Below are 13266 nucleotides of genomic sequence, written 5' to 3'. Positions count from 1 at the left end.
GCTGCGGAGTTCTCCGCTATAAAGTAGCTACGCCTGAGGGAACGGGAGAGTCGAAGATAGCAAAGCGTCCCTCAGGGAGGAACGGAGATTCTTGTGCTTGCTATCTCCTAAACACAAAGCCATCAGTGTAATATTTCACTGGAACAATGCAAAGAGATATGTGGCGGAAAATTAGCCCAATGCATATCGCTACATAGTGCGCCCTCCGACAACAAAAAGCTAGCTAATGCATCAGTATAAAAGAGCTAATTTTAATGAGGAGAGTCTCCATAGCAGTGCGCAGTCGAGTGCAAAGGGCTCTTCTGATGTAGTGCATTGTGAAGTCCGGTATGTCTGAGTGGACTGTTGAATATTTCATGGCAGTGAGGGAAACGGCATGAGCCGCACCGACGGAGCCCCAGCTGATGGAGGACTGGCAGGAGACAGACTGTAAGGTGAGACTGGGAGAGGATGTAGGCAGCACCGTGGCAGCGTGCCCAACTCTAGCAGGAGCTACTGTCTCAGCTCGGCCTAAAACAGTACTACATCTCACCTCGGCCTCACAAGGGCTGACAGCAGCACTGTGCTTTTACTGATTGACCCGTACAGGCTGACAGTGGATGCCTATAGATATCTCACAGCTTTTTCGACACTATAAAAAATGTAGGTATCTGCAACTAAAAAAAGTGATTGGTTTAGTGATAGTGAAGTGTTTAGTGATTGGTTGCATATGAAATGGATAGCTGGTCTAATAAACTTCCTGTAAATTAATACATTTGAGTTGGGGTGGCTAGGGCTGGGCGGTATGACGGTATATATCGTTACCGTGGAATAAAGTGTCTATCGTCAGAGATTTTGCTATATCGTGTGTTCCGCTGTACGCAAATATACTGTATATGCGTAACATAGTACGCGATCGCGAAAACAGATCTCTTTCGTGTTTTATTGAGCATGAATGGTCAAATACGCACACGATTATGTCAAAATGCCCGTAGTGTGGAATATTGACGTAAACACAGTCAGTTATGTGTTAAATAAACACAAACAGTTGGGTGAAAACCGGATGTGTATTAGTATATTGGATCCGTGCAGTTGGTCTTAAAGGGACAGCAGTCTAATTTACCTGCTGCTGTCTGTCATTATTAATGTTAATCACTCACTGCACTTGACTGAATTACTTTTTTGGATCTTTAATAAGAATCAGTTTATGTTTGATTGATACAGTGAAGACTATGCAGTGTTTTATTTATCTCTTTATTACTCTGGACTTTTGGTAGTACCTAGGATAGCAAAGTCCACTAAAGAAGGTAGAGCTTTTTCGCATTTGGCTCCCAAACTCTGGAATAGCCTTCCTGATAACGTTCGGGGTTCAGACACACTCTCTCTGTTTAAATCTAGATTAAAGACACATCTCTTTGGCCAAGCATTCAAATAATGCATCTCATAATCTTGTACTGCAGTTATTATTAGCATTATTATTCTTTAGTTTGGGTTAAACAAATAAATTTTGCTTGGTTGGAACAGCAGCTACACTAATTATGTCTCTATTTGTTTCTTTTTTTTAAATGTTTTTGAAAGAAGTCTCTTATGCTCACCAAAGAGCATTTATGTCAAATAGATTTTTTTGTAACAATGTTAAAGTCTTTACTGTCACTTTTGATTAGTTTATTGCGTCCTTGCTAAATAAACATATTAATATATTTTTTAAAAAACGTATTGACTCCAAACATTTGAACAGAAGTGTAATAATATTAATAGTAAAACTATTAACAACCATATAATAATAATGACTAACTTGAATTTAAATTATTTTTAAATGTTTAAAAAAAAAATAACTTTCCTGTCACAAGCCGAAATGTGTTATGATTAACATTAACTTATGATTAGCTACGCTAATTATGTCTCTATTTTGTTTCTCTGTTTTTGCCACGGGATTGACATCCCGTGGTAACTAGGATTTACACAAGCTTCAGTCTGGATCCAGAACACCTGAGAAGAGATGATGCCAACCCCTCAGAGGACCTCAGACGATGCCAACCCTGAAACAACTTACAGAACTACCACATTTTGCTATAAGTTTGATTGCATCATATAATAACTGCTGTTGATAGTGTTGTCATCGTCTGTTTGATTACGTCTTTAATTGATTTTTCCGTACATTTCTGCCATATGTACATTAACTCACAGTCACCACTGATAAGCTACCACTAAATATTGTAGAAACTTAATTTTCTGTAAAGTTGCTTTGCAACGATTTTTGTATTGTGAAAAGCGCTATACAAATAAACTTAAATTGAATTGAATTATACACTTTATTCAGTTTCTTTCATATTTATTCCTACATGTTAAATAAACCTACTGTAGCTGAATAAATGAAAAGTTTATTTAATATTTATTTGTTCTATTGTGCTTGTAATTTGCTTCTTTTTCTTATTTTTAATAACAAAAAAAAAAAAATAGCTATATCGAGATATACATCGTTATCGTGAAATAAAATGTATCATACCGTGAAATAAGATTTTGATTTTCTACACAGCTCCGAGGGGTTAATTAAGTTAACGGAAACTGCGTTTGTGCAAGAAAAATGTCCATATTTAAAACTTTATAAACCATAATCTTTGGTTTATAAAGTTTTAAATATGGACATTTTTCTTACACAAATGCATTGCTTCACTTCTATGCGTTTCAGAAAGGCGGGGCATAGAGGAGAAACAATAATGTACAGTATGTGGAAAATAATGTGGTTTTTTTTACCTTAAACCGCATAAACACATTTCCTTACACCAAATACACAAAATAATGTTCTTTTTAGCAACATCATATGACCCCTTTAACCACCCGGAACTGTGTGGAGCACTTTTTATGATGGATGGAGGCACTTTTTTGGGCTTCAAAATCTCAACCCCCATTCACTGCCATTATAAAGCTAGGAACAGCTTACCTGCTGGGAATGTGCATTTTTGGGTGAACTATCTCTTTAATAGAACATTTGTTTAAATTTATCTGGTCTTTAATTATGTCCTAAGAACATTAGCACAAAAACCTTAATACATCTTTCATGGAACGATGTATTCTAACATTTTTTTTAAATGTTTCTACTTGTTTCAGAATGTTTAGAGAACATTCAAAAGTAACATCCCCCATAATGTTTGCAAAATGATCAAATGAACGATAATGATAATGGGAACATATGCAAAATGTTCTTAAAACATATTTTTGTTAGCTGGGTTAATGTTTGAAAAGCCTTCTGCCAAATCTGCCAAATAAAAAAGGGGCTTTTATGATCACGAAAATCTTGGGGGAAGTAGTAGGTCATCCGGTTACTTTACGCCTACAGTTTTTGAATACTATGAATTCAGAAATTCTACTCTTTTGACATACTGTTATTGAATCAGACACAGCGATAGTTATGGTCCTTGATGTGAACGGCCTTAATAGAGAAAATGATGTCACAGAGGACCCCTGAAGTCCCTCATGACTGTGTCAAGGTCATTAAGTCTCTTTAAATATAAGATCATTTTACCTTATTATGATTAGACAAGGTTAGTTAAGGCGAGACAATACAGGCAAAAACATCTGTCAATTTTGGGCTTTTTGGCATTTCATAAAGTATTATTTAGACTAGTGGAAAGAAAGCATACATGTTTAAATGTTTCTTTTATCTATTTGCATCTGTAGATTTCAATTAAAATACATATCTTTAAAAGCCCTTTTCTCAAAAATCTCCACTTCAGCAGGACTTTAATAGGACATTCATTATTCATGATATTTGAACAAAATAATATTATATATGTTATGTACATTACATTGAAACTTTTTTTTAAAAGCCTGAACTTTTGAGCCATTGCAGGCCATGTTATCCTCCCTAGGATCATTGATACTCAGTAGACGTGTGAAGTTGCAACACAAGATCTCAGCAAGTCGTCAGTTTTCACTCTTCCTGAACCAGGAGCAGTGGTTGCAACTTGCACCCAACGGTCAGAAGGCTGCAGGTCAGACAAATAGTGCTTGGCAAGGTAAGGGGGAAGGGAGCTTTGCCAGAGGTGTCCATTACTGACAATCTGCAAACTGTGCCAAGAGCTGCTCTTCACAGCTTTATTAAGACTGAGACTGTCGCTTGCCCTGCTTATTGTAACGCTCTGTGTGTGGCTTCAGTGCAGATGATGATGCTTGGTATCTGTGGGAAACTTTGGTCACCACCATTAATTCGCTTTTCTGATAAACTCCTCTCAGCCTGAGATGACAATCCAGCTAAACAGTATGAGTTGGCTTTTTCATTTTATACAGTATGTCCATAAATTGACTCTTAGCTCATATTTTCTAGTTTAAATGTACAATTTCCATTTTTTTGGTTTAACACTCTTCTAAAGGTTCTAAGGATGTTCAAATCTACTCACTGGGGTATTTTAGGATCATTAGGGCAATAAAATTTAGCACCTAGATTGTAAATTCTGATACTTTTTGAAGGTACTCCAGTGTGTATATTATTTTATTGTTCAGATAACCAAAATTTATGTCACTTAAATTACACTTGCCATTATATTTCCTCACAGGAGCCTCTGATTAAATCGTTTTTTCTTTGCAGCTTTTGTTGCAGTACTCAGTCTCAAATGTCTCAAATGCACTTCTCGTTCTTTCAAATAAACTATTGTCTTTGACTTTTTGTGATTCACTCTCAAATATGAAACTGACTTTTTGTCGTGTAGCAAACAAAGCCGTTTGACAGACCCAAGAAACTCTGTAGCTCGGGCACATGTTGGGCAGCGGTATAATTTTGTCAATCAGAGAAACTCAAAGTGATGAGTGGTGCTCTTATCAAGGCCTAATTTATGCCACTTGTGCACTAACATTGTCTCATTACAGTGTGCTTGACGCTCCCTAAACGAAAATGGCTATTGGATTTGGGAAAGAGAAACAGACTGTGGCTATTATTATCAGGAAACAGACTGTGGCTATTATTTCATAGAGTACATAAAATTACAGGCAGAAAGCTCTCAAACAAGCATCTAGGCCTGGGGTTATTCCCTGTTATTTTTTTGTTTTGCAACCCACAACAACTGATAACTGATTTTATTCGCTGCACTTTCAAAGTGGTGGCATTGAACTGCATAAATATTTACCCAAAGGGCTTTTATTTTAATGTTTTATAGTAAAGTACATATACTTTATAAATTTGACTATAAAACAAAGTTAAAGAAATGTAAATTTTTCTAAAGAACCAAAGAAATATATGCCTATATTTTGTAAATCTGCTTTTGCAAATATCAATTACAAGTTTAACTTCAAAATTTAAATTACTGTTTGTTTAAATAGACAATCACTGTAGTTAAAGCAGGAAATAGTTCCTCCTATTGGCCATAAAATGGAAAAGCAAGGTTAAGTCAGTCCATTCGTCAACAAATAAGCGCTCCAAATATAAGAAATATATACGAGAAAGGATATAATATCAGTGAAAAGGACGGAACAAGCTAACGAAAAGACCATGCACATCGTTTCTTTCAAAATATACACGCATATGTGTTTTGAGGCTATGCATTTGAGCTTTTATCATCATAATACACAAAATGTAGCATATATCCCGACAGACTGTAGTAGCCCAGACAATCGCAGCATGTCTCCATTCAGTGCCGCACGCCCCTTTTCAACACTAACTGCAATTCCGGACAGTCTCTCATCTGTGATAGTCTGTATTATAATCTCAAATCACAGCATACATCATGGATGATCAATGCATGCATGCATAAACGGCACACAAAAAAGCGTTTGTCATCAAAAGAGCATCAATCGATTGTAATAGCGACCAATACACGCCTTCAATTGTCTCGCTCATGCCCTAATATGAGATGATGATGCAAATACTATCAGAAATCACGCGAGGTTGAATAGCAGACTGTGAAGTTTTATCCCAATTGAATGAATGAATTTCATAAAATATTACAGAAATGCATTAACTGTCGTATGCATGTAGCTCAACTGGTAGAGCATGGCGCTAGGAACGCTAAAGTCTCGGGTTCGATGTCAGGAAACGCTCGTATTCTGATAAAACGTATAGCTTGGTGTATAACCCACGTCGAATGCGTAAATAAAAGTGGCATTTAACGCATCTATTAAATGCTATGTGTCTTTATCAAAATGATGCGGAATAAAAAATACTGCACTTCAACTCACCTTGAGCTGCCGTATATTTAATATAAAATACATATATTTAAAGAGTTTCAGACTCTCGTCTGAATATATTATATCATATTATATTATATAGTATATCTAAGTATTTATTTGTTTGTTGGCAACTTCAGGTTGTCAGACCTTTTTATTAATTTAATTTGACATTTTTATGTACTATTCATTTTTCTTATAATGTTTGTGCAACCATTTTGATTTGAGTGATCATGCAATTATTTAGGAATGAACCTTGAAATTTAAATAGCCAAAATGTGATAATACTATTTATTTGTCGTCCCACCATGTACCTAGAAAAAGTCTAAGTAATGTTATTTATTGTCAAGAAAAAATAAACAGGGTTGCATGCAGGAAACAGCTAAATATTACAATTTTGGTTATTTAAATAATACATTTAGCAAACATAATTCAAATGAACATCAGACGTTTCTTTCTTTATTTTTATTTATTTGTTTGTTTAGCTTATAGGTTTTCAAATACCGTCAAAACGAACCTAAAATTAATTAAAAAATGAGGCTTTTATTATTATTATTATTATTATTATTATTACTACATATACTATTTATTTATTTATTTATTTATTATAGATGTATCTATGGTTTGTGTTGGAATGCCTTTGATTGTTATATACATGTAGCTCAACTGCTAGAGCATGTCGCTAGAAACGCTAAAGCCACGGGTTCGATCTCAGCAAACGCTCGTATTCTAATAAAATGTACAGATTGAGATATAACACACGTCGAATGCATAAATAAAAGTGGCATGTAATGCGTCTATTAAAACACACAAATGTAACGCCTGTGTGTCTTTCCCAAAATGATGCAGAATAAAAATACTGCACTTCAACTCACCTTGAGCTGCAGTTCCTCGGGTGCTGAAAACACTTGCTATCAAAGTGGCCACATACCAAATCATAGTACTATTGCCAACCAGGAATAATAGCTCAAAGTGCCCCTTTCAATAAATCTTTCATATTCAATTTCCTCCGTTTCCAGTCTGATACCCTGCTTATCATATCCTGTGCTCTCCTCTCTCAGCGTTTTCCTTCATTTTTTTCCCCCTGCCCGTCCTTCCTATGGCATCCTCCCCCGATGAGACAGAGCACCTGCACCAGCGCCTTTATGGAAGACGGAGATGTTCCGAAGTGCAAAGTGAAACCAAGTGTGGGAATGTACCCATTGGGTCCGCCCCCGCCGCGCTCTGATTGGCCAGTGCCAGTATCTTTGGGGCGTGTATTGGTTAATCATCCGCCCCCTGGTAGTAAAATGGCATGGCAGATGCTCTTATTCAAGGTGAGTTGGAGTGTGCTGGTGTAGTACAACTGCTGCAGTATCATGCGCATTAACAGAAACCAAAGTCCGCACCTTTTTGGATTTTCTCTATTGTGTCTCTTTTTGAATGGCACATAAGTTGTTCTGGATCTATGCAGATATGGACGAGACTGTAGTGCGCATGGGTTATAATGAGCTTTGACCCGTGCGGTTTTAAATTCAGCTTGCAATGCGGCTGCAAACTTCACTTGTGCACATTTCCTCTCATGCATGACATTTTGATTCTGATGGAAAGGGTGCATCAGCATATCTTTCATATTCAGTTTCCTCCGTTTCCAGTCTGATACCCTGCTTATCATATCCTGTGCTCTCCTCTCTCAGCGTTTTCCTTCATTTTTTTCCCCCTGCCCGTCCTTCCTATGGCATCCTCCCCCGATGAGACAGAGCACCTGCACCAGCGCCTTTATGGAAGACGGAGATGTTCCGAAGTGCAAAGTGAAACCAAGTGTGGGAATGTACCCATTGGGTCCGCCCCCGCCGCGCTCTGATTGGCCAGTGCCAGTATCTTTGGGGCGTGTATTGGTTAATCATCCGCCCCCTGGTAGTAAAATGGCATGGCAGATGCTCTTATTCAAGGTGAGTTGGAGTGTGCTGGTGTAGTACAACTGCTGCAGTATCATGCGCATTAACAGAAACCAAAGTCCGCACCTTTTTGGATTTTCTCTATTGTGTCTCTTTTTGAATGGCACATAAGTTGTTCTGGATCTATGCAGATATGGACGAGACTGTAGTGCGCATGGGTTATAATGAGCTTTGACCCGTGCGGTTTTAAATTCAGCTTGCAATGCGGCTGCAAACTTCACTTGTGCACATTTCCTCTCATGCATGACATTTTGATTCTGATGGAAAGGGTGCATCTTATTATTATTATTATTATTATTATTATTACTACATATACTATTTATTTATTTATTTATTTATTATAGATGTATCTATGGTTTGTGTTGGAATGCATTTGTTGTGATCTGTGGTAATCATTTTTTTCTGTTAACATAAAATATTTAACAAATCAACAAATGTTCATTATTAAAAATATTTTTTTCACTACAGAAATGTCAAAGTTAATAATAATAATAATAAAAGTCTCATACTTAAATCAATTTAAAGGTGTAGTACAACTGCTGCAGTATCATGCGCATTAACAGAAACCAAAGTCCGCACCTTTTTGGATTTTCTCTATTGTGTCTCTTTTTGAATGGCACATAAGTTGTTCTGGATCTATGCAGATATGGACGAGACTGTAGTGCGCATGGGTTATAATGAGCTATCAGCGGTATGTGAAAACCTATAAGCTAAATAAATAAACAAACAAATAAATAAATACATGGGATTTGTGCTTTCATTGCTTTAAAGAAAGTATAAGACACCTGGAAAGAGCCAATAACAGTCTCTGAAATGGTGTTCTTAAAATGTCAAGCTGAGAAAATACACATGATTTTACAATTCATGGTCTACATTGTCAAACAGCTAGAATTCTAAATCATGTCAGTCATTAAATCATGACATCATTAATCATAAGGCTCCAGATTTTAGTTTTGATCTCAGTCTTGTCCTTGCCAATGTCAAGTTTTCTGTTTTCAGGGGACACTGACTGCAGGCAGAGAGTTAACAACCCACTTTTCATTTTTAAGCTGAAATAAAACTTTATGTACAGACAGACTGTAAACCTTTATTTTGTGAGACAGTTGTCCTTTGTGGTCTGCTCAGTCCACAAGGAAACAAAATTGTCCCATGAGAAAGCAATTATCTAGGATAATGAATGCTTTGAACCAGAAAATACAGACTATAAACTGCACTCATGTGCTTGTGTTTGACAATCACATAAGTTGTTCTGGATCTATGCAGATATGGACGAGACTGTAGTGCGCATGGGTTATAATGAGCTTTGACCCGTGCGGTTTTAAATTCAGCTTGCAATGCGGCTGCAAACTTCACTTGTGCACATTTCCTCTCATGCATGACATTTTGATTCTGATGGAAAGGGTGCATCAGCATCACACACACACACACACACACACACACACGCACGCACACACACTAAAGCAAAGGGTGTGGCAACCAGTATCATCAGAGTTTTAGATGTGTTACAATCAGCATTATTTAACACATCGTTCTTTTTTCCTGTTCGCTCTCTGTTACCAGATCTCACTTTCATGAATAGTGAACAAAAAGAGTCTGAAACTCTCTCTCTCTCTCTTTAGTTTTGATCTCAGTCTTGTCCTTGCCAATGTCAAGTTTTCTGTTTTCAGGGGACACTGACTGCAGGCAGAGAGTTAACAACCCACTTTTCATTTTTAAGCTGAAATAAAACTTTATGTACAGACAGACTGTAAACCTTTATTTTGTGAGACAGTTGTCCTTTGTGGTCTGCTCAGTCCACAAGGAAACAAAATTGTCCCATGAGAAAGCAATTATCTAGGATAATGAATGCTTTGAACCAGAAAATACAGACTATAAACTGCACTCATGTGCTTGTGTTTGACAATCATTCTGCTTGGAGGCACCACACGTATCTGCATGTGAGCCTTAACTGCATATCAGATTAATCGCTCCTAATTGCTGAGGTTTATTCCACAATATGAAGATTATAGTTGTCACAAACAAGTAACAATTTTTAGAAATCTCCATCATAACACATCTATATAGATTAAAATGTAATTACTTGTGTCTTTTGCTGTTTGTTTGTAAGTCAATCATCTCTGATTCTCATAACCTAAAAATAATGATTCTTAGTCCTAATATAGCTGATTTCTGTGGTTTTAAAGTCAGGTATTTAGACTGTAAACTTCTGTAAGTTTATATTCCAAACACTGAGTATCACAAGAGGATCTGAAAACATTGGTATTCAATCAGAGGATGGGTAAGACTGAATAATTTGAACCAAGACTATGCAAATCTTTTTTACATCATCACACGTCCTGAGGGTTTGATTTTACTCCACACTTCTAAAAATAAAACTCCAAACTTTTTCGCAGCGATTCCATAGAAGAATAATTGCAGCATGAACACCGAAGTGTCACTTCTCACCCTAGCCTATTCATTTACAGTCACTCTGTCACCTTCAGAAGCGCTGACTCATCACCTTCTAATCAAAGATCATTGCATTTTCTCTTGGAGAAAACAAATTATTGCTAGTTGCAGGCCTAATTTTCACTGTGACCCTAACATATCTGAATTCAGTCGATTAATTCTATAGAACAGGAATCAATGAATAATAATGCACAGTTCATCAAGTTCATCAAATTAGGTCAAAAACGGGGTGACAGACATCCTTAAACATGTTTGAATGTTTGTCCAGTGACAGTGCTGTCATGGTCCAACTATCTGCTTTCAGGCTTCATCTGCCATGCAAGAAGTGCCAAAATGCAATGGCTCTAATGTGTGTAATCCTTGCCTCACGTGATTCCTACAAGGGCAGCTTGAATTAGAACAGCCTTTCCCAAATGCTTACAGTAATGCCTTTCCAACAGATGCTTTTCTAAACATCTGTTGTCCCAAGCAAAGACATGCATGATAAAATCCACCATGCTGCATTAAAGTTGTATCAATTATCTATCTCTAAAAAGTGGAGGGCTTAGTAACTTGACCGTATTAAAGATACAAATATAATTTAGTATGAGCCCTGATTTGGGCAGGCCCAAAATTTCTGATAATATTAGAATATTTACAGGATTTACAGAATCACAGATTGTTAGGAAAATTCTAAAATAAAATACAATTAAATAAATAAAATTAAATAAAATTATTTTAGTTTTTAGAAAAAATATTTGTAGTTTTAGAAAGTTTTTTTCAATTAAATAAAGACACAAAATCTGCCATTATTTTTTTTGACACTTCATACATTCATAGACTTTGCTGAATGAATGTGATGAAATAAAATAAAATAAATGTTACACTAAAATAAAATAACACTGTTATACTAAATTAAATAAAAACATAACAGCTGCTTTTTTATTTTATTATTTTTTTTTTTTTGTAAATTTTTTTAGACTATGCTAGATAGATGTGATAAATATAAACATTAAATAAATAAAATAAAGTCATAAATAAAAAAAAGATGATGAAATAAAAACAAGAAAAAAACAAATAATGGCTAAAACTGTTAAATAATAATATTAATAAATGGCTAAAAAAGAATGTTAACGCCTGTCAGTTATACTGTAAATAACATATTTTAATATGTTGTCATATCCATGTCATAGTTTTATTGTAAATCTGCCGAGTTCCATAAAGCTTTCTCAGTTGAACCATTTTTGGGAAAGATATGATGGGGATGTCATTTTGTCCTTATTGTCAGCAGAAACGGTTTAGTATTTTTACCCTAGAGTATTTATTGTTGAAGCGTGAGCCCTTGCTACATTCTGTTTCTATAGGGATGTGAGGTTGCCAAGTAATACCAAGAAAAGACTAACTCTTGGCAACTGCCGCGTGTCAGAACAGACATTTTCCCCTCAACTTCATTTGTCCATTTAAAAAGAATCGGTGTAAGTATGTGAGCATGAACTGTGCATGGTGTACGTTCACTAATGTGGCAAGAGAGCATGTTTTCATGCTCCCAGGTCAAGCATGAAATTGCAATGATACGCTGTTTTGTCAGACAAATATGCATGATTTCAAACATGTAGCTGTAAAAAAGCTTTTACATAAACTTTGCTGTGTATATTTAAGCTGCTAAAAGTGCACTAGTATGCTGCATCTTGAATAAATTAGTGCTTATTAGTAAAAGAGTATGACTTATTCCATATGTTGCGCTGAAAATCACTGAAGATATCAAGAGTGTGTATTTTTGGATTAGTTCTGATGTTGCATTGGAACAGAAAACAGTTTTTGGTGATACCTTATAAGGTAATGATTTTTTTCTTGACATATTTAAATATATATTTTATATGTGCATCTTGTGCCTCTATAATGTATAATCTCATCAATGATAAACCTATACTTTTTATACTTCTTATATTAATTATTTATAACCTTATTTTCATATTATACACTGAAAAATATGTTTCATTCATCCAATAAAAAAAATTTAGGGTAATGATTCACATCTATATTTTTTAACTTGAGCCAATGAAAAATAAATAACTTGCCCTTGCCCTTTCAGTGTACGTGCAATGAAACACACACACACACATGCAATTTTTTAATAAATGTCGTCCAAATGTTGAATAGACAGTTGAATTCCAAATAATAAATAATTTTCTGACTATTATTTTTTTTATGTGTTAAACTACAGTTGTATAATCTTTTCGGCAATGTAGCATTAATCACATCAAATTTGATTTGCAGTTTTTGTCTGTCTATCATCTTTGAAGTCATCTGTATGCTACTGTACTCTTAACTCTTTCCCCGCCAAACACAGAATTTTCCAGGTTCTCTATGGGATTGAGATCCGGGGAGTTGCCTGGCCACAGATCCAAAATTGAATTGTAATGACCTTCGAGTCACTTCTTTATCACTCTTGCTTTGTGACATGGTGCTCCATCATGCTGGAAAATGCACGGATCATCACCAAATTTCTCATGAATCGTTGGAAGAAGTCACTCTTGCAGAACGTTTTGATACCATTTTAAATTCATGGCAGTGTTTTGGGGCAGAATTATGAGAGAGCCCACTCCTTTGGTTGAAAAGCAACCTCACATGGATGGTCTCAGGAAATAGCTTATTCATTTACAGTTACTCTATCAAGTTCAGAAGCGCTGACTCATCACCTTCTAATCAAAGATCATTGCATTTTCTCTTGGAGAAAACAAATTATTGCTAGTTGCAGGCCTAATTT

The 13266-nt window shown here is 35.8% G+C and overlaps 1 protein-coding gene across 6 annotated transcripts in view; it reads right to left on the bottom strand.

The window, feature by feature from the left end:
• The window catches only part of LOC107748591 (protein turtle homolog B-like), a 68367-nt gene extending 61069 nt beyond the window's left edge, over positions 1–7298 (bottom strand). For all 6 annotated transcript variants that reach the window (XR_001640947.1, XM_016563447.1, XM_016563449.1 and 3 more), the window contains exon 1: positions 7011–7298. Coding sequence is in view for 5 of the 6 variants with exons in the window: in XM_016563447.1 (XP_016418933.1) it covers positions 7011–7074 (64 nt within the window). In the remaining variant the exon portion in view is untranslated. The remainder of the gene's footprint in view (positions 1–7010) is intronic.
• Positions 7299–13266: the final 5968 nt, after the last annotated feature.

This window comes from Sinocyclocheilus rhinocerous, unplaced genomic scaffold (genome assembly GCF_001515625.1).
Source record: "Sinocyclocheilus rhinocerous isolate Xijiao unplaced genomic scaffold, SAMN03320098_v1.1 scaffold620, whole genome shotgun sequence".
NCBI classification, from domain to species: Eukaryota; Metazoa; Chordata; class Actinopteri; order Cypriniformes; family Cyprinidae; genus Sinocyclocheilus; species Sinocyclocheilus rhinocerous.
Note: the sequence above shows the minus strand (reverse complement) of the source record. Positions and strands in the feature narration are given on the sequence as shown.